We start from the raw sequence: 22927 nt of genomic DNA on the forward strand, positions 1-22927 counted from the left end.
GGTCATACGTTGAGTGTCACTTCTTATCACGACTTTCAGAACCTAAAGTTGCCTACAAAGAATAATGGAAAGAAAACTAAACAGAGCGTGTTCTCACTTTAGTGACAGAAGGACCAGGTTTGAGTTCCAGTTATGGCACTGGAGTGTAGTTGAGTGGACTTAGGTGTATATAGCAACCTCTCCAAACCTTAGTTTCTCAACTGTAAAATTGAGATTATTCTATTGCCTCCTTTACAAAATGTTCTGAAAATGAAATAAGCAATTGTGGGTGGAAATATTTTGTAAAGTAAAAAAAGACTTCACACATACATATGCATATACCCACAAATATATCTAGTTTTTTTCCCTTACCCTGGCAACTTTTAGTCCATTTAAATTACAATTTATTTACAATTAAAATGACTACCTAGACTTTTTTGTTTGTTTAAAAGCCAATGAGGATGTCACAGATTCAAACAGATATTCTGAGATGTAAGATATTACAAAAAATATTTTCTTCCCCAAAGCAACCCAATTTACCATTTTAAAAGAGGAGAATCAATTCAAATCTAGCAATAGATTTCAGAGCTTTAACCTTAGATCATCAAGTCATTTGCAACAGCCATACCTCAGACAAGATTCCCAGTTGGAGGGAAATTAAAACACCAGCAGAATGGTATCATGCTAGAACTTCATTTTCAGCAACCTCCCTCACATCCAATTTGGGCATGACTTTCACACTTTAAGGGATTAAAAAATGTTTATTTAACTTGTAAAAAATATTTGTTCAATTGCACTGTGTATCTATATGCCAGCTCTATTTGACCTTATCATTTACCAACCTGAGCTAGTAACTAAATTCAAAAGTATATCTAGCAAAAGAAGACTTTAATCTGTATATCTAGCAAAATAAGACATTAACCTGTGTATCTAAGTACATTGCCCTGACATACATACACTTTCAACATATAATTTGCATTTTAAAATAATTACACTAAATTATCATTATTATAAGTAGCATAAATTAGTATAATTATTTTAAGTTATACTCTTTGGAAAATAGCTATGTGTGATCAAATAACCAAATTATTATATTGTTCCAAGTCTTAGACTAACTCAATGTGATGTTGATTATATAAACCAGAAGACAGGTAACAGAATTACTTTGGTCAGTGAAATGAAAACTTAGTATTTTTTTAAATTTCTAACATAACTGGTATTCCAATGCAAGTAAATACTAGTTATTTATATGTTACTGTCATAATATTTTTTAAGTACACAGGCCCTAGAAAAAGAGACATTCATCCAACATTAAAATCAGTGCTTTCAGTGGAGAGAGAGAGAGAGAACACACAAAACACATAAGTAAACAAAAATAAAACACAAGTCCATTGAATCCATGATTAGGAAGTACAAAATATTTTACATTGATCCTCCTCTTCATTGACTCCTTCTGAGGCAGAAAAGTCTCCTGATTGGTTGCTGGAACTTAGAATTACTCCAAATCATTATAACTGAATGGCCAGAGGGATATGCTGCCATAATATCCTTCACCACAAAGAAGCAATGACTTCCATAAGGAATACTGAATGTCATATTTGCCATGAAGGCACCAAAGTAAGAAATAAAGAAGCAAAAGAATGTTATCACTGTTCTTAATGCATTAATATGGGCTTCAATCCTGGTGTTTCTAAAACCAAGAGGTCCATTTTGCATCTGATGAGTGTGCTTGTAGAGAGAAATGAATAATATAACAGTGCACATTACAAATATGGTCAGAGGAAATATTAAAGCCAAGTTGACGAGAAGAACTTCATTAATTTGCTTTGTCTTGAGCTTAGTCCTCTTAGCTGTGGCATTCCCGAGGACATCAATATCCACAACTCTAGGGTAATCCACCTTGACACACAGGGCTGCAATGTTCACAGAGGTCAGCAGGCTTCCCAGAAGCAGCCAAGGCATTAACTTTGAGATCCTGACTTTCAGCCAAAGGAAAGAGGACTGGGTGAAGCCTGTTACCTTGAGGCAGTAAAATAGAGAGAGACAGGTGGCAAACCAGAGACTGACAGAGCTGAAAAACATCCAAAAAAACAGCATCGGTGGACCATAAATTTGTGTGCTATAAAAGAGTGGAAAGAACACTGAGAAAAAACCTTGTAGCATTAACACCGTCTGTAGACCAAATCTAGACAACCCTATACATACGAACAGGAGTTGCACTGGTATTAGCTTTCTGCTTTTGACCAATTCATTACAGTTGATGATTATAAGAAATCCATTTACTGTAACCCCTGTGATAAATTCTGCTGACATGATGATAACATGAGGAATAACTGACAAAGAGATCATGTTTCCTACCACAAATCTTAGCTTGTCCTTGTGGACAGTGTTCCACACCTCCTCCAGATGGTCTCGCAGACAGAAGCATACAGCATTGAGAAATGCGACCCTCTGCCAACTCCTGGGTCATAAGTAGAGTGGATCTAGAGTCTACACTAGACTTCTTCCTTAAGGAAGAGAATCAGAGGGAGTATTTTTTAAATCTGATGCCCTTCATTCGAAATGGTTGGAATGCAAATCCAAAGATTTGAATGGTGGTAAAGTATTCCAATCACATCCTAGCAAAAACTGTCATGTTGACATTATTCAGTTCTCACAATTACTCAATTATATACAAAATCTGATTATAAATGCTTTATTTAGGTTACTACTGTTTTCTTTTCATTTTTTCCAAATGCGACAGACAACAATTTCTTATTATTGGCACAAGTATCCACTCTGAGATGTGGCTCTTTCTTCAGTACACTTTTTCCCTGTTAATACTCGTTCTAAGACACTTTAAATGAATTCTTCCTGACCCTCCCCCACCCCACCCCAGCCCTCCAAAAGGCAAATAATTTTTTCTCCAGAATTAAACATCATTTCCTGGGACTTAACTTTGTATAAGAATCCTTCATTACCCTAAATGATTTCTCATATTTTCAGTCTTCTTGGTAAACCTCTGACCTAAGGGTCAGTCAGCAAACCCCAGTGATAAAAGTAGTGTGTAATTTATTCACACACTTATGTGCTCATGCTGAAGATCATCATTTCAAAAGATAGATGGTACAGAAACTTAAAGCCAACAGCAGAAAGTGTAATCACATAAATGTTAAAATGATTTTTCTCCCGTTTTACAGAGATGTCATATAACCTTGTCGAACTTTAGTTACAGCACATATAAAGTGTAAATAGACCATCACTGGGCTGTGCTTTTGCTTCTGTTAGGTCCATACTGTTTCTGTCCTTTATTGTGTCCATCTTTGAATGAAATTTTCCCTTGGTATCTCTAATTTTCTTGAAGAGATCTCTAGTCTTTCCTATTCTATTGTTTTCCTCTATTTCTTTGCATTGATCACTGAGGAAGGCTTTCTTATCTCTCCTTGCTATTCTTTGGAACTCTACATTCAGCTGGGTTTATCTTTCATTTTCTTCTTTGCCTTTAACTTCTCTTTTTTTCTCAGCTATTTGTAAGGCCTCCTCAGCCAACCATTTTGCCTTTTTGCATTTCTTTTTCTTGGGGACGGGATGGTCTTTGATCACTGCCTCCTGTACAATATCATAAACCTCTGTTCATAGTTCTTCAGTTAGAACTGGAACATGGACATGGAACAGTTAGACACAGAACAACAGAATGGTTCCAAATTGAGAAAGGAGTATGTCAAGGTTGTCTACTGTCACCCTGCTTATTTAACTTACATGCAGAGTACATCATGCGAAATGCCAGGCTGGATGAAGCACAAGCTGGAATCAAGATTGTTGGAGAAATATCAATAACCTCAGATACGCAGATGACACCACCCTTATGGCAGAAAGCGAAGAGGAACTAAAGGGCCTCTTGAAGAAAGTGAAAGAGGAGAGTGAAAAAACTGGCTTAAAACTCAACTTAAAAAACAAAGATCATGGCATCTGGTCCAATCATTTCATGGCAAATGGATGGGGAAACAATGGAAACAGTGACAGACTTTATTTTCTTGGGCTCCAAAATCACTGCAGATGGTGACTACAGCCATGAAATTAAAAGATGTCTGCTTCTTGGAAGAAAAGCTATGACCAAACTAGACAGCATATTAAAAAGCAGAGACATTATGTTGCCAACAAAAGTTTGTCTAGTTAAAGCTGTGGTTTTTCCAGTACTCATGTATGAATGTGAGAGTTGGACCATAAAGAAAGCTGAGGGCCAAAAGAATTGATGGTTTGAACTGTGGTGCTGGAGAAGACTCCTGAGTCCTTTGGACTGCAAGGAGATCAAACCAGTTAATCCTAAAGGAAATCAGTCCTGAATATTCATTGGAAGGACTGATGCTGAGGCCCACCTGACGGGAGGAGCCAACTCAGTGGAAAAGACCCCGATGCTGGGAGGGATTGAGGGCAGGAGGAGAGGACGACAGAGGATGGGGTGGCTGGATGGCATCACTGGCTTGATGAACGTGAGTTTGAGCAAGCTCCGGCAGTTGGTGATGGACAGGGAAGCCTGGCATGCTGTAGTTCATGGGGTCGCAGAGAGTCAGACACGACTGAGAGACCAAACTGAACTGAACTGTTCTGTGCTTAGTCATGTCTGACTCTCTGTGACCCCATGGACTGTAGCCCACCAGGCTCCTCTGTCCATGGGGATTCTCCAGGCAAGATACTGGAGTGGGTTGCCATGTCCTCCTCCAGGGGATCTTCCCAATCCAGGGATCTAACCCAGGTCTCCTGCACTGCAGGTGGATTGTTTACTGTCTGAGCTACTAGGGAGGCCCAAATCAGTATTACTTCATAACTGCTTGGTTATGGGGCTCAAACTGTTTAGTTCAGTGGCTAGGTCATACTAAGTACTCAACATACAGTAACTATTTATTAATACTATTAAATGTCTTCTTATCATATTAACCTCAGTAAAAAAAAACAAACAAAAAACCCTGATTCTGTTGACATTTTTATTAAGACAGTTAAAATGCTTTCAATAAGAAATAAGATTATAAGAGTATAGAAAATGAAAAAAAGCATAGTACTGGATTCGCCACCCACTGTACACATCATTCACGGTTTTACTAGGCCATAAATGCACCTTCAGAGCCACCTGAGTGACATTCCCTGGACACCTTCAAGTGACCTCCCCACACATCTTCTAAACAGCACAGATATCCAAAATGTAGTAAGATGTGTCCCATCTCTATCTCCTCTAAAAGGCTGGTTTTGTGACCCATACAGCAGTTTCCCTTCAGTGTCTGAATTTGTAATCTTTCTTGTCTATAAACCATGACTGTGCAGTGAATAGTATTTGCCTTGCCTGGTGATGGCACAGTGGTAAAGTGTCCACCTGCTAATTCAGGAGATGCAGGAGATGCCAGTTCAATCTGTGGGTCAGGAAGATCCCCTAGAAGAGGAAATGGCAACCCACCAGTATTCTTGCCTGGGAGATCCCATGGACAGGGGAGCCTGGTGGGGCTATAGCCCCTGGGGTCATATATAGTCAGATATGATGGAGCAAGCATGCAACACATGACCTCTAGGGTCTATTCCCAATTCTAGGTACCGGTGAAGAAGCTTCTTCTCAACTCCAAACTCTAGACCAGAATCATGATTCTTGGATGAAGAAGAAGAAACAGGATTTGTAAATTTCATAACTTGATGTCCTAAGTCACCTGAGACTCAGTTACAATTATTGAGTGACTGCATTTAAAAGTTTCTGATAACTGAGTTTTCAAATACTATAGAACTCAAAGGAATCTGGTCTTAGTCAAAATAAAAAGTCAAGCAATCATAGCCTTCCATTGACAAAAAGTTTTTTTTAATTAATATTTTGTTATGATTGTATTTCACTGAATGAACTTGTTGAATTAAGTGATGTACAATAATCTGGCATGCACCTAATTAGTCAGATAACACTTATATGACAACTTAAGTAATGTTAACTAAAATGTGACTATTGGGGTAATTTTTTTTTATTATAACAGATGTTCATTGTTCTCTGAGGATATGGAGAAGGCATTATGGAGATGGTATATGAACATGGCCAAAATGTATTCTATTCTAGGGCAGCAATGGGGATTTTTTATATTTCAGATATCTTCACAACAATAACCGGTATTTGGGGAGACAACAATCATACTGTCTTCTTCGTTCCCTGTTATCCCTTTTCTCTGGTTATTTCTCTCAATTTCCACAGTAAACTAGGGTAGTAAAATATGGGCCAATATATGGAAACTCTTCTTAGTCAAAACAATTAACAAATTTGATTGTAATCAAGGTTAATTTCTTGTAATTATGATTAAGCATAATTGTAATCACATTTATAAAGAGAACTTCTTTTTAAAAATATTGCATATTTATAACAGCTATCTCAGAATGCACATCTGCCACAGAGACATAAAATCTTAAGATAATATAAAATCACATAGAACATTTTATGGGTAGGTTTTTTGAATCACACTTAATAGATAAAGATGTAATTTATAATCTAGAATCTATTCTTATTGAGTGCCCAACTGCTTTAAAATTTTTTGCTGAGTTAGTTTTAAGCAACCTTGCATTTGTCACATTTTCACAGGTGTATCTGGCAGTCTGATTTGTGGGTTATATGAATTTGTTAAAGAATTTATTTCATTTTTAAATCCTGGATTACAGCTCTAATTTGCCTCTCTAAATACTGCATTACTTAACTGAATACAAAGCTTGGATATTCCAAGAACTATTCTAAAAGTGTAAGTGGCATTCAACTACCCTTTTGCTGGCTTGTATTTGCATTTGTGATTTTCCTGTCATATGTGAATTGTTTTGCATGTGCCCTTACTGAACCCTGTTGTGGAAGGAGAATTTTAGAGAAGAGCTTTCTTAGATCTGGGGAAAGTTCACAGCGAGTGAGATAGTGTTGAAATTAGTAATTTATAGGCTTCTTTATAGATCTTGGAAAGGCAGTGGTCAAATGGAGAAAGATAATTTTCAAATTAATCAATCTTTGAAAGTTTTACTAAAAAAAAATAGATTTCTTTGAAAAGAGAAGTAACAGTATCTACCAAGAGACATTGGATATTTATGATTCATTAAGAGAATTTCAGTTTAGTCACCTTCCAGTAAATACATATGCTTCTAAATGCTCACACGAACCTTGCAAACTGAAACTTATTGTTTGTTTGCTTGCTTTGCTTTTGCTTTGAACAGTATGGTAAGAGTCACTTGATTCTAAGATGATGTTCATAAATAGCTTCTAAAATTCGGATAAACTTTAAATACTGTTATTGCCACCAGGTGTTTCCGATGCACAGAGAAAAAGTTTATTTGGTTCTCACTGTACAGATGTCTGAATTTCTATAGCAAGCACATTGACGCCTCTCATTGGCAGCATTTGGGCACTGTTTGCTTGCTGAGACCAAACTCAACTCACTAGAGAAGCAATATTTTAGGGTCTATGAAATATGTCTTCATGTCTTCCAATGTTCAATGTAGTTTCTATTTTATGTTGGATTGATTTTACTAGTCTAATGGGTTGTCTATGTGGATTTTTATTTTGAAGACAAATTTTAAAATTTAGTCTCTGAATTCCTTCCCCAAGTTTCCAGAATAATATTAAGTATCAGGTGAGTGAAGAAGAATCCAAATTGGGTGAGCATCAGGCTAATAATCCAAGCCGCCAAAAATTTCTCCATGTGTTATATTGCACTCAGGAGGTTAGTCTCTGAAAAAAACAGACTTCCAATTTAAATAATAGATTTTAAGGAAATTTGCTAACTGTGTTCAGATCTGACAATAATATTTAACTTGCCATAAAACTGACAAACATTTATTTTATTTTTAAAATATATTCTAGGCATTATTCTACATGAGTGTATGCATGCTCAGTCATGTTCAACTCAGTGACCCTTTAGACTGTAACCCACCAGCTCTCCACTGTCCATAGGATTTTTCAGGCAAGAATACTGGAGTGGATTGCCATTTCCACCTCCAGGGATCTTCCTGACCCTGGGATTGAACCCGCATCTGCTGCATCTCCTGCATTGCAGGCATATTCTTTACCTGCTGAGCCGTTGGGGAATACTTACTCTCATTTAATTCTTACTGAGAAACTATGGAATTGTTTGATGAACACAGTGAAGTCTCAGTCTTGAAACTTCAGGAGAGTGTAAATAAGGATTTGAATTCTGTCCAGAGCCCATATTATTGACCAAAACACAACACCATATTCAGATTGGAATACTTTGCTTCACCAAAATCATCAGAAAATATATGTTAAATCACCTGGAGAATCACAGTTTAACAGTCACAGTCCTTTCCTTCCTCATATACATTAGTAGGGAAGACTTAATAAAATCCATCTGTTTAAGATCACAACAGTGGAATGATAAAGCCACAGAGACCCTGGACTATCAACATATTTGACTGCATCTGGATGTCATGGGACTAAGGCAGCAAACAGCAAATGCAATCTAGTAGTAAGCTCTCAGTAAGTATCGTTACTGAATTTTTCTGTGGAAGATGAGACACTTCTCAGTTCTGGAATGGTATAGAATTTCTTAGGATTCAGAAAAACCTTACTGGAAGAAGACAGGAATCAGATACCATCACAAAAGTCTACACTTTATAGAGAAGGATATTTTCAAATCCTAAAAATTAAGTGACTTATTCAAGGTTCAAATGAGTAAAAACTGGCAGAACTAGTGTAGGCAATTTCAATTTTCTGAGCTTACTTTTTCTCAAAAGAGAAAATGAGTGTATGGGGGAAAAAATGAATTATCTACAATTTTTATTTTGTCAACATTTTCTGCCCAAAGTTGGAAAGTTCCTTGCAGAATCCTGAATTAATTGAGCTGCCTCTGCATGAGCAATGCCCCATGTAGCACAGATAGAGAATAGGATTTAATGATTCACTGATTAATATACTGGATTAATATCCAGTTTTTGAGCTAACTCTCCTCAACTTACCCCACCCTAGCCTAGTCATAATGTTCATTGCAATTCTATTTTGATGGTCTTGCTATGTGCAAATTATAATTAGTATCTCAGAGAATCAGTGAATGTGGAGGCAGAGAAGAGCCCAGCTTCTCAAAGACTGTGTAGTTAAGGATTTCTCTATCTCCTTATCACATGACTAAAATTCAACTTTCACTGTGCCATGAGACAGCTTAAACCAACAGGAAATTAATGATGTGATACTTTTGAAAATTGCATAAAGATGCAAAATGTAAATAAGTGCTATGAACTGGTTGAATATGATGTATATATATCTAAGAAATAGAATAAGAGGTAAATTTGGGAAAGGGACATTTTAAGTTTTTCATTGGAAATGAGTAAATGTTAAATAACATAATAGAAGCAGACCAGAGAAGAAAGGCTTAGTGTAAAAGTCAAAGAGAAGTAATTAGAATGGTGTACTGTTAAAAGATACAAGCATTCTATCTCCATCCTGAAATGGACTGTAGCCCACCTTCAGATGTATAATATTCCTTAGTAACACACATGTAACCAGGGAAAGTAGCTGACAGCAGAAAATATGGTAATAAAAATAAGTGTACTCTCCCAAACTGAGATGTTATAAAATAATTTATGAGAGAGTAAGAGGTATATAAGTTAAATAATACATTTTCTACCAAAATATTGAGTGCAAAAAGCTCATTTAATTTTTAAATTGTTCTGATAATTTTAAAAGTTAGAATTACCTCTTTTTAAAATAGAGATAGGAAACTACATCTTGCGATATTAGATAACTTACCTAAATTTAACCAGATAATCCATGATCAAGGTAGAAACATATTTTGATTTCCATATACACAAATGGATACATTCCAGGCAGATTAAGTCACATTTTCTACATTATTGAGAGGTTTCATATTCTGAAATACAAAAAGACTACAACTCTAAATCATAGTTTGCAACATATACAATAAAAAATAAAAATAAATCATGTAAAGTTGGTATTAGCCCATTTTGAAGACTAGATTGTTTCAATAAATTTAAATAAAGTGTTTAGATATTTTGACAGTGATTTGTGCTTTCTCTGAGTGTCTTTTTAATATTCATTTTTCCAATATCTATTTCACATATGAAGTCATCCTATTCCAACATGAGACCCTGCTATACTTTTATATTTCTGGAGGTGCTCTGGACTCAAAAAGAAAAGCAGTAGCAATTTGTTGGAGAATGACATATTTGTTACTATTTTCCTGATCTTCTCAAGGATAAATTCTTAAAAAGGAAAGATCTGTAGCAGCTAGAAACCAATCATTAATCAGTTAAAACTTGAATACCATCATTTATCTTCTTCAGTATGTTAGTTTGGGCTGTTCATGATCCAAGATCAATTTCTGTTCTTTGGTTTTGTTTTGTTTTTAAATGCCCTTTGTTTAAGAAAGATATCAAAAGCTTAATCAAACAGTATTTTTCCTTGTCTGAGATACAGCTGATGTCACCTGGAGACAACATTTATAGAAAATAAGAAGCTCTGTGTTCAATTTTGGTGACACTGACATTTCAGAGCTGTTGATGAATTGAAGTGGCAATATATGAGCCTTTCAGAAGGTCATATGAAGTAGTCCATCTACAGTGGATAAAAAAGGTAGCACAAACTTCCCTTGATTAACATATGGATGTAATCATGTGGGCCTTTTGTCCCAACTAAAGGAAAAAAATAGATTATGTACTAAGCAGTATATGTAAATTGAGCTTTACCCCAAAAGGTATTCACATATAAAAATGCCAACACTTCTAGGAGACATTATTTCTTCTGAATCTGAAATATCAAGCTAGTATACTTAGGCCTGGGCTTCCATGGTGGCTCAGCGGTTAAAAAAAAAAAAAAAAAAAACCCACCTGCCAACACAGGAGATGTGGGTTTGGCCCCTGGATGGGGACGATCCCCTGGAGAAGGAAATGGCAACCCACTCCAGTATTCTTGCCCGGGAAATCCCATGGACAGAGGAGTCTGGAGGGTTACAGTTTGTGGAGTTGCAAAAGAGTCAGATGCAACTTAGTGACTAAACAGCAACAACAAATATTTAAGACTGTGACATCCAGAAACTAGTGAATATGAGAGAAATGTTTCCTCTTCCAAGATTACATGCACAGTATATTTGCATACATGTGTATAGCAATATGTACTTATATTTAGATTGTTCTGCTGATTCTATCCCTTGGAAATGGAAGATTCTAGAAACAAGTTAACCAGTTGATTCTAAATTTTGAAGACTGGATTTTTGGAATTGAATTTTTCATTTGGGCTAGATGCGTGTTGCTTCTTTTAAATGCATATGTTCTGATTCTCTAACATTTGGTGATCACTTGTAACAGGTAGAAGAAAGGGGGGGAATTCTTGAGAGACTTTTAATGTATTTATGTCAGAGCAGTTCTGTCTCTAAATAAGGAAGGGTATATGTTCATTCACAGTAAACCTTACAAATTAACATACCAATGACCATTTTGTATCAGAATCAGTCAAATGTTAGCAGTAGCCAATCAAATAAGTATGACTAATTATAAAGTGAGCCTATTTTTCCTGGGAAGTTTAAGAATAGATGTTAAAAAGGTAATTCAATATAACCATGGATTCTATTACATAGTTCTTCCTTAAAAATGAAAACGGAGTCTATGACTAGTGTCTCTTTTTCTACCATTTTTATTAATTATGTGGTTGTTGGCATCTAAAGTATTATCCCTGTAGTCACACATTTTGGATTGACATCACATTTAGCTTCAGAAATAAGCATCAAAACCTGTGATATCCTGTGATATCCTTTAGTTCAACAGGTATCAGCATGTGAACTGATATGAACATGTCCTACTGCTTTCCAGAGTCCAAATCAGGTTCCTTTCTACCTTGCTCTGGCTCCCAAGCGATCCCTGACATCAACAAATTATTCATGAATAAATCTTCTCAGTATTTTGGCATAAATCACGGGAACACTTTTTTTCTAGCTGGCAGCATCCTGAATCAATACTAGAATCTTCAGTGATGGCTGGGCACAGTTCTAAAAACGGAAGCCCTATTATCATTAAATGAAGTGAAGTGGAGTAAAAGTCACTCAGTCTTGTCTGGCTCTTTGCAACCCCATGGACTATACAGTCCATGGAATTCTCCAGACTGGAACACTGGAGTGGGAGGCCTTTACCTCGGCATAGGATCTTCCCAACCCAGGGATCGGATCCAGGTGTCTCCCGCATTGTAGATGGATTCTTTACCAGCTGATCCACCAGGGAAACCCTATTATCATTACATTTCTTTTGTCAAATACTGTATAGATAAATGATTAATCTAGGTCTAGAATTACAGTTGTACAACTTTGAATACTTGTATACTGTTTTTCTTTTGGAAAGAATGAGGTTGTTATAAACATTGACTATACATTTATTATAAGAAGGGTTTCATGTGATACATATAGCATTAATTGACAACTAATTGATGCTGTAGATTACTTTTCATCCCATTATATTGGAAAATGATCTTCCAAACCTCCAACAGGTAACTAAAATTTTATAGTATATTCAAACAATAATTAACCATTCTTAAATTATTTCTAATTTTTGATAATATAAGTAATACTAACCAGAACATCTTTGCATTTAATTTCATTTCTAATTACCTCCTTAGATGGGGATGTAAGAGTGGACCAAAGTATATGACCATTTTTAAGTTCATGTCATGTATTTGCTATATGGTTTCCAGGGAAATTATATCTGTTTTCATCCCATCAGCATAATATGAGAGTCTGTTTCCTATACATCTCCCAGATTTTTATATAAAAATGGACTTTTTGTACTAATTTGATCAAATTACATTTGATAGTACATTTGATAAAAATGTACTAATTTGATAGAGAAAATGGCATTTGATTTTTATTTGAATTTTTATATGAACTTTTTTATATATAAGCATGCCCCACTTAACTTTTCTCTTCTGTGACTCACTTATGTATATCTATTGCCTTTTTTAAACTAAAGTAAAAGGGAACTTCTTTTATCTTTATGTTTTAAACACTTTCCTAAAGAGAAAGGCAACCTTAATTCTATATTTGTAATTAAAATCATAATATACTTCTAACTTCTTGCATCATTTCTAAAAGCATTTCTAATAAGAACACTTTAACTTAGGTATTATGAATTTTACTTTTTAATCTCCCTTGATATATTTTAATACATCATCTACAAATGGAGCCCAGAGTACATTGGAAATCTCCTGGTAAGTATGAGAGAGATCCTTACGAGTGGTAACATATTCTGCCAAGAGTTTAGGCTCTTCTTGGTTATTTGGGTCACGTTTACCTAGATCATTATAGACTGATGAAGTAAGCAATTGTTTCATCCAATTCCCTTAGGCATATTTCACTGTTTGTGAATATCTCTATGAGAGAATAGAGATTATTTTTAAAGATGGAATTCACTTTATTTCCTTGCAATGTTGATCCCTTGGGTAAGGGTCCTTCAAATTAGTATTTAAGTTATTTCTTACTTATCTAAAGATTTCATTAAATTTCTATATTAAATCAATAGTTTATCATTGTTAGGTGAAAACCATGTTGCTAGTCAGTCAGAATACAGATCAAATGAAAATGTTAGGTGGGGCAGCAAAGTCACCTACATATACATCACTAGAAACTGAGTGAACTGAACATCTTATGTAAACAATAAAGCTTATAGCAAAAATCTGTTTTTTTTTAAATTTGCAAATATAGTCTCACTGTTCTGTGGACTTTATTAATAAGAACTACTTTCAGGCTGGTCTTTTGAAATATCTCACATTAAGAACTTACTGAATTAAGCCATCTGAATATTTTCTACTCATTCTAGGCAGTGGACTTATGAATAAGTTACAGACAAATTATAAAATGCTCTAAGCTATTTCAATTGGTTTTAATAAGTCTTCTCATATAGCAGACTTCAGATAATTTCACAATATTAAAATCATACATCATTCAATGTGATAAAAGGAAAATGGAAATTTTTTTCTCCCAATAAATCTGAATTTTAATAGTATTTTTTCTTGGATCCAGTACATACATATTTTATGAAGGGCAAAATTACCATTCAAATTTAAACTTTTTTTAAAGGACTTACAATGTAGTCAAAAACTTTTTTTTACAGCTGTAATTATTTATCTCAAATGAAGTAATTCAGAAAATGAGTGTCTGATGAACAAAATCTTCTGAGAAAGATGGTATTACTAGCTTATAACAACCTGCTAGGTCCAACAGACTACTCTGTTTTTCATATACAAAGGATTTTGTCTACTTGTACTCTCAATTCTGGCTATTCTGATTGAATTTTTAATGAAAATATCAATGAAACACATATTTTTATTTTCTTAAGAATTTAGATATATATATTACAACTCTAGATTCTATGTCAAACTATTGGGAAGCCAAAGTTAGCCCCATGAGGGAAGAAAATGTAAAAGGCGTCTTACTCACTTAGGAAGAGCAAACAAAGAAAAACAAAACAAAACAATACATAATGAAGGCAGTACCTTCTTTAATTAGGAAGATTAAAATGCAACATAGGAAGTTTTTGCTTTTAAAGTGAATCTCTAAAAATATTATCATAAAAGCTTAAGTCCTGCCTATAAATACTGGTAGTTTCCAAACTGTCAGTTTTAACAAGTTAAATATCAATGAATACCAACAATGTGCTGAAAAGAAAATGAAGAGAAAATTAATGACTTTTGGGAAGTAGGCAACAGAGTGATGAAAAGTTACATTGAAAATATGAACATAGAGTATATATGTATATAGGCTCTTCTTTAGTAAAGGATACACATACCACACAGAAACAGAAAGTAGCATTTCTTATTTTTCAAGTAGCCTATTATGTTAAGCATAACAAAATGAGTAAACCAGTTTGGGATCCTTTTTTATTTACTTTGAACAGAAATTACTGTTCTTGTTACACAATAATTTGGGACTGAAAGAAAAATATGTATCCTGAGAGCTTAGTAGTTTTCAGAAATAGTAAGTGAAAAATTTTGAACACTTTAAGTATTTTCTGTGATATATGATTGGTTTGCAATGAAGGAAAATGGAAATCTATGTTGAGTGAAGTAAATACGAAAGTGAAGTTAACATGAAAATTCAGTTGGATATAGACACTCATGATCTCTCAGGGCTCCAAGAATTTTTCTTGGATTATAGTTTTTTACTTTCTTACATTGCAGATGCCAGTGATGACAATTAGGTATTGAGACCTTTTGTATTCTTAGAACTAATGAACTCTATAAACCACTTTCTTAGAAGTTTCACAGAATCTGAGGTTGATTAGTGAGTTACATACCCAGATTAAGGTCCTTATCCTAAAGGAAAAAAGATATATGTCTCGGAAGGTTGTAATAGCTGACATTGAAAACAACTGGTTTTTAACACACATGGCATGGAGATAAATGTTTGGTCATTTATTTATTAGATTCCACTGAGCCACGAGGGGGGCCCTCAGAGCAGTGGTGGGTCAGTTCAAACTTCCTTTGATCAGGAGTGCATTTACTTATTTTCAAGTTTAACTTTAATTTCAAGTAAGTTTGTAAGACTAATTAATTTAGTTGAATGAGATTTGGTTATAGTATTTTGTCTGGTATATTGAAAAAAACAATTTTTACCTTAAAAAGGCATTAGCAATGAAAACCAAGACTGGCTTCTAGGGAATACATTTTTGGTTCAATTTTTTCCATAGGAAATCATCTAGACATAATGATGCCCCCTATTTGATTATAAAAACAGCTTTTTGGTGTCATATAATGTAAATTCAGAATATTTATCATGTTCAATAAGAATTGTGACACAGTGGATTTATTGTGCCCCCAATTAATTTGGATTCCTGACTGTTATCTGATTAAATAACACATTATTGATCTATTGGGATGAACTGCACTTAAAAATCAGAATACTTCTTGTGTCTTTGTTTATAAGAAATCTCTTTTTCATATTTCATGTATATATTTTTGAAAACATTCTAGTTGTAATAATTTTTAGGATATGGATAGACAGACAAAAATATACATCTTAGATATCTTTGGGTCATAATTTATCACTGAAACACAGATATTTTTATGATTAATTATTGTATTGTTCTTTCATAGCTAATGCAAAAATATTATTTTAACTTTTACATTAGTAAATAGGTTATATAATAAAATAACTAAATCTGTGAAGTAATAAAAAAGATTAAATAATGTTTAAAATTATTTAAATGGCATATTTACAAAGATAAAATCATGTACTATGGTTTTAAATCCAATTTATCTAATTTTTATTTTGTTATCAAGGTAGTCTGTATATACAGAATGACACATATTTACATGGCGGAGGGGTTGTAGTTCCTGCTGCGTCTGCTTTGACATTAAATCACCATAGTGTAGGTAAATGCAGGTTTTGTTCTATGTAAATAAGTGAGATGATGGGTCTTTTTACTAATCCATATTTACATGTATTACCCAGATTTTCACTGTTGAGAGTGAATCTTGTTAATAGCCATGGTGTTTTATGGAAATATATGTTGAAAAGTTAAATACCATGTAAACATAGGGAAGCATTACTATAGATGAGTTAAATATTATTATTCTTATTATTTGCCCTTATAATGTAAATGTGATAACTTAAATCCATTATTAAATTTAGTAATCCAATGAGCTGAAATACTTAAATAATATTTGGTATGGAAAGAGATATCTTTAGTTGCTCAAATGTTCATAAAGTTATACAGATGCATAGTGTCACACAGCTCAATGTCTGTGAAGAATTAACCACTTTGGGTGAGGGAGAAATTTCAGGACACCAGCTTTTGAAAAAATAAAACACAACTTTTCAGGCAGAGGTAGATTTACCAAAAGCTAATGAAACAGAAGTTTTAGGGCCTCTTATTACCACTGGCTATTTACTTCCAAGGCTTTGTAAGGGACCATAGCGATGTGTCTGAGCACATTTTTTGGGGTAACTTTTGCAAAAGCAAAATATTTAATCTGAAATTTACTGACTGGCCTCCCTTTGTTTTCTTTGTGAAAGTTAAGAAAGTGAAAGTGTTTTCTTTGTACTTTCCTCATTTTAAGTGGGATTGGAGTGATGCAGCAATTGTGAGATATGTCTAAAAACAAGCTGAGTTGGTGATGCACTAAGATTAAGTTTAATATGGTATAGTTATGTGATTCACAGTCTCTTACATGAATAGTTACATAAGAGCTAGCTGTCTCTGTGTAGGAATGGCTTTCTACCATCCATTATACCAATTTGGCTGGTGCCATTATCAGGAGTCCAAACTCCTACTGCTTCCTACATGACAGGCCAATCAATAGGATTTTGGGGCAAGGAACAGCAACTTTATTTGGAAAGCCAGCAGACCAAGAAGATGGTGGACTGGTGTCCCAAAGAACCATCTTGTGTGCTGTGCTTAATTTCTCAGTTGTGTCTGACTCTATGAGACCCCAAGGACTTGGCTCACCAGGCACCTCTTTCCATGGGGATTCTCCAGGCAAGAATACTGGAGTGGGTTTCCATGTGCTACTTCAGGGGATCTTCCCATCCCAATTAAAATTCAGGCTTCTTTATACTACCAGAGGAGGGAGTGTGGCTGGTTGTTGCAAACTTCTTGGTGCCAGAATCCTTTGTTTTTCAGCTGTTCATGTAGGTTTGGTTACAATCTTGCTGTAAACCTCCAACAAAACAGTTGTTATTTACTGTTCTACAACTTTCTCTGTGAATGGAAAGTGTTATACTTTTAAAGGTCAGAGCCTTAAGAATGGGCTATCATGCATATTTCAGGTTATAAGCAACATCCTTTTAGAGAGGTGCAGAGCCAACCTGACCAAGCACAGGCAAGAGAGCACAAGGGTTGGAGCTAAAGAGACAGATCCAACATGAAGTCAGATTTCTTCTCTGCTAAATCAGGTCACAAGGATGCTAGCACCTGAGTCAGAACCTGTATAAACATGTCCAACAACATCTAACACTAAAAGTGTAGAAATGGATGAAAAATTGGTCTAAAAATAAACATACTCAAAAGCTAGTCTATAAAAATTTGTCCTAGCTCTATAGCCTACAAACAAAGGAAACAGCAACCCTACAACTTTATGTGATAGCACTAGTGGTAAACAGTGAAACTGAAAGAATTTTTTCTAGATTATTATGAATAAAAAACATTCCAATCACCTATGCTAAAGTATTGAATTATCTTCCTATTCTTTCTTAAGTGCTATAATATTGCTTTATGTGAGGAGGCACTCAAAAACTATCATCCAAAAAACGCAAGAAAATGTATTTTAGAAGTAAGGGAATTATTAATAAAAGTACTGTGATTGTAATTTTTCTCTCTAAATATTTCTCAGTTTTGTATGCCTAATTTTATATATTTTTTTTAAAAATAAAGAGGGCCCAGATTATATAAACTCATAAAACTTGGTTCTGTCCCTTAAGGAATTTACAAAGATGAAATCCAAAAGGAGAATCTTTAGGAAAGAAGAGGTAATCCAACAACTTCTTTGTCATGACTGTCTAACTTGATTCCTGATGCTGTCACCACAGTCAGCCTTCAGGGAGACAGCCTAATTTTTCTTTATTTAAATCCCTTAAAATTTCCTTTCTTGGCCCTCAAAAAGAAAGTTTTCATCAAAAATGTTCAGTTCAGTCGCTCAGTCGTGTCTGACTCTTTCTGACCCCATGAATCGCAGCACACCAGGCCTCCCTGTCCATCACAAACTCCCGGAGTTTACTTAAACTCACATCCATAGAGTTGGTAATGCCATCCAGCCATCTCATCCTCTGTCATCTCCTTCTCCTTCTGCCCCCAATCCCTCAAAGCATCAGGGTCTTTTCCAGTAAGTCAACCCTTCGCATGAGGTGGCCAAAATATTGGAGTTTCAGCTTCAGCATCAGTCCTTCCAATGAACACCCAGGACTGATCTCCTTTAGGATGGACTGGTTGGATCTCCTTGCAGTCCAAGGGACTCTCAAGAGTCTTCTCCAACATCACAGTTCAAAAGCATCAATTTTTCACACTCAGCTTTCTAGTCCAACTCCCACATCCATTCATGGCCACTAGAAAAACCATAGCCTTGACCAGACGGATCTTTGTTGGCAAAGTAACGTCTCTGCTTTTTAATATGCTATGTAGGTTGGTCATAACTTCCCTTCCAAGGAGTAAGCGTCTTTTAATTTCATGGCTGCAGTCACCATCTGCAGTGATTTTGGAGCCCAGAAAAATAAAGTCAGCCATTGTTTCCACTGTTTCCCCATCTATTTGCCAAGAAGTGATGGGACCTGATGCCATGTTCTTAGTTTTCTGAATGTTGAGCTTTAAGCCAACTTTTTCACTCTCCTCTTTCACTTTCATCAAGAGGCTTTTCAGTTCCTCTTCACTTTCTGCCATAAGGGTGGTGTCATCTGCATATCTGAGGTTATTGATATATCTCCCGGCAATCTTAATTTCATCTTGTGCTTCTTCCAGCCCAGCATTTCTCATGATGTATTCAGCATATAATTAAATAAGCAGGGTGTCAATATACAGCCTTGACCTACTCCTCTGCCTATTTGGAACCAGTCTGTTGTTCCACGTCCAGTTCTAACTGTTGCTTCCTGACCTGCATACAGGTTTCTCAAGAGGTGGGTCAGGTGGTCTGGTACTGCCATCTTTTGAAGAATTTTCTACAGTTTATTGTGATCCACACAGTCAAAGACTTTGGCATAGTCAATAAAGCAGAAATAGATGCTTTTCTGGAACTCTCTTGCTTTTTCGATAATCCAGCGGATGTTGGTAGTTTGATCTCTGTTGCAGTTAGACATTTTTTCATGGTAGTGTCAGTTCAGTTCAGTCGCTCAGCTGTGTCCAACTCTTTGTGACCCCATGAACCGCAGTACACCAGGCCTCCCTGTCCATCACCAACTTCCGGAGTCCACCCAAACTCATGTTCATTGACTTGGTGATGCCATTCAACCATCTCATCCTCTGTCGTCCCCTTCTCCTCCTGCCCTCAATCTTTTCCAGCATCAGGGTCTTTTATAACGAGTCAGCTCTTCACATCAGGTGGCCAAAGTATTGGAGTTTCAGCTTCAGCATCAGTTCTCCCAATGAATATTCAGGACTGGTTTCCTTTAGGACTGACTGGTTTGATATCCTTGCAGTCCAAGGGACTCTCAAGCGTCTTCTCCAACACCACAGTTCAAAACCATCAATTCTTCAGCGCTCAGCTTTCTTTATAGTCCAACTCTCACATCTGTACATGACTACTGGAAAAACCATAGCCTTGACTAGGTAGACCTTTGTTGGCAAAGTAATGTCTCTGCTTTTTAATATGCTGTTTAGGTTGGTCATAACTTTCCTTCCAAGGAGTAAGCATCTTTTAATTTCATGACTGCAGTCACCATCTGCAGTGATTTTGGAGCCCAGAAAAATAAAGTCTGACACTGTTTCTACTGTTTCCCCATCTATTCGCCATGAAGTGATGGGACCAGATGCCATGATCTTAGTTTTCTGAATGTTGAGCTTTAAGCCAGTTTTTTCACTCTCCTCTTTCACTTTCATCAAGAGGCTCTTTAGTTCTTCTTCACTTTCTGCCATAAGGGTGGTGTCATCTGCATATCTGAGGTTATTGATCTTTCTCCCAGCAATCTTGATTCCAGCTTGTGCGTCTTCCAGCCCAGCGTTTCTCATTATGTACTCTGCATATAAGTTAAATAAGCAGGGTGACAATATACAGCCTTGACATACTCCTTTTCCTATTTGGAACCAGTCTGTTGTTCCATGTCCAGTTCTAACTGTTGCTTCCTGACCTGCATACAGGTTTCTCAAGAGGCAGGTCATGGTATTCCCATCTCTTGAAGAATTTTTCACAGTTTATTGTGATCCACGCAGTCAAAGGCTTTGGCATAGTCAATAAAGCAGAAATAGATGTTTTTCTGGAACTCTCTTGCTTTTTTGACGGCCCCGTGGATGTTGGCAATTTGATCTCTGTTTCCTCTGCCTTTTCTAAAAACTAGCTTGAACATCTGGAAGTTCACGGTTCACATATTGCTGAAGCCTGGCTTGAAGAATTTTGAGCATTACATTACTAATGCTAGTAGTGTCAGGGGAGTGTGTAATTTCCTCAGTTCTGTCTCGTCACAACAAAGATTTGAAGTCATTGATGTTAAAGCCCATAGCACATCACAGCTCTCGGACAGGGTTACAGCTCCATGTTACAGCTCAATTTAGAACGTAAAAGAAAATACATCCTTGAGGCATGAGGGCATGCAGACCCAAAGGACATGAGGAGAGAGAGAGAGACAGAGATAGATAGAGAGAGAGAGAGAGAGAGAGAGAGAGAGAGAGAGAGAGAGAGAGAGAGAGAGAGCACGCACAGACCCCTGGTCTTTTGGCTCCTCTTTTTATATGTTTTTTCCTCCCCCTGGGCCTACCCTATGTAAACTGGGCTAGCCAGGAGTGCTATTTGTTCTACCTGAGGTCCTCACTCCAGTCCTTGGACCTTCCTTTGTTCTATTTTCACGGGCTTTTCCCTTCCTTGTCTTTTAGCCACCGCCATTCTGGACTCCTTTTTCCTATTCTGACTACCTAACAGTAGGATTATGAGTGGTTTTTAAAATATATCTTCTTTTGACATTGTTTATATTCATTATCTACATTGAAAAGTACTTTTATTTTAGAAATTAAAACTCTAATTTTAAATAACTTGGCTGAAGCACAAAGTGAAAACTGTCTTTGTTCTCGTTAGCATGGTTCAATTGATACTAAATTTACATGATTGAATTTACTACAGGCCAGGTCCTAGAATTAACTAATTTGTTACAATGTTAGAAACTGAAAAAAATCATATGACATATGCTAAATATTTAATCTTACAGAGCATTATTTTTTTGAGGGAAACAGTTTATGCCTTGTATATTATCTTGCATGTCTTATCCTGTTTGAACAATCTGTGCAGAGATTTGAGTGATTACCTCAGAAGTCTTCCCTCCTCTCTTGCTTCTTAGGTCTCTTCTTGTCCACATAGACCTCCTGTGGAGAGAGGTGAGGGATAACTGGGGTTAAAGGCTATGGTGTACTAAATCTTTGTGCCCCTGTTTCTCATGTTGAAATTCTAACCCCCATTGTGATGATTTAGGAGGTGGGGTCTTTGGGAGGTAACTGGGTCTAGATTAGGTCATGAAGGTGGGGCCCTCATGAGCCAATTGATGCCCTTAAAGGAAGAGACAGCAGAGTTCAACTTTGCCATGTTATGATACAGCAAGAAGGAGGTCATCTGCAAACCAGGAAGAAGGTTTTCACCAGACACTGTATCTGCTGGTACCTTGATCGTGGGCTTCTCAGGCTCCAGAACTGTCAGAAATATGTTTGTTGCTTAAGCCACCACGTCTGTGGTATTTTGTCAGAGCAGCTTGAGCCACTGAGACAAGAGGCCCATCTCTGGGGGAGTGTTGCATGGCTGATATTCTTCCAAGTTTCCACAAAAGACAGACAAACTTCCATACACTGTCTCCTCGCACCATCTCTTTCTCTTATTTTCTCTTTTCACTCTGAATAATGGTTATCTTCCCACAGGGAGATAATTCCCATTCACACGTAGGAAGCATTTCAACCTCTGTTGGTGAGAATATTCCTTGAAGAGAGAGTTTCTCTTTGTTCTTTATGAATGACTTGGGTTAGCAAAGCTATTTCAGGGTTCAAATCAAGCCTCTAGAAGCCTGTCCGGCCTAGCTTCAAGCTTTAAGGAAGAGGGATTTTGCTACAGAGAGAGGAACTTGCCTTCCAAAAGGGAACTGGAAGGAGGAAGAGTTTGCCAGGCAGAGTCATTGATGGAAAATTGAAAAGAGCTGGAGGTTACAAAAGGATGAATGAAAACTTCTGATGTATTTATTGTAAAATGTGCAATATAGACCCTCTCTTTTGAACCCTGGGTGACACTATTAAGAAATCTTTGATTTGATTTATAGGCTTGAAGCCTCTTCGTTCTTTGGAAAAGGAGGCTTAAACA

At 36.1% G+C, this 22927-nt stretch overlaps 2 protein-coding genes across 5 annotated transcripts in view; both read right to left on the reverse strand.

The window, feature by feature from the left end:
• The window catches only part of C1H7orf78 (chromosome 1 C7orf78 homolog), a 62847-nt gene that overhangs the window by 26489 nt on the left and 13431 nt on the right, over positions 1-22927 (reverse strand). For 2 of the 4 annotated variants that reach the window (XM_070470936.1, XM_070470933.1), the window contains 2 exons: positions 21894-21951; positions 9710-9830 (listed from right to left, as the gene is read on the reverse strand). The gene's annotated coding sequence lies outside the window, so the exon portion shown is untranslated. Of the gene's footprint in view, positions 1-9709; positions 9831-21893; positions 22031-22927 lie in introns of those variants that run through there. The other 2 variants (XM_070470928.1, XM_070470925.1) reach the window with 1 other exon arrangement.
• Positions 1254-2328, reverse strand: LOC139036072 (taste receptor type 2 member 2-like). The gene has a single exon (XM_070470917.1). The coding sequence runs from the start codon at positions 2326-2328 to the stop codon at positions 1420-1422; it is 909 nt and encodes a 302-aa protein (XP_070327018.1). The 3' UTR covers positions 1254-1419.

This window comes from Odocoileus virginianus, chromosome 1 (assembly GCF_023699985.2).
Source record: "Odocoileus virginianus isolate 20LAN1187 ecotype Illinois chromosome 1, Ovbor_1.2, whole genome shotgun sequence".
NCBI lineage: Eukaryota > Metazoa > Chordata > Mammalia > Artiodactyla > Cervidae > Odocoileus > Odocoileus virginianus.

What these genes read in the sequence shown, in the direction of transcription:
- LOC139036072 (XM_070470917.1), bottom strand. Translation starts at nt 2,328, where the DNA reads ATGATCTCTTTGTCAGTTATTCCTCATGTTATCATCATGTCAGCAGAA.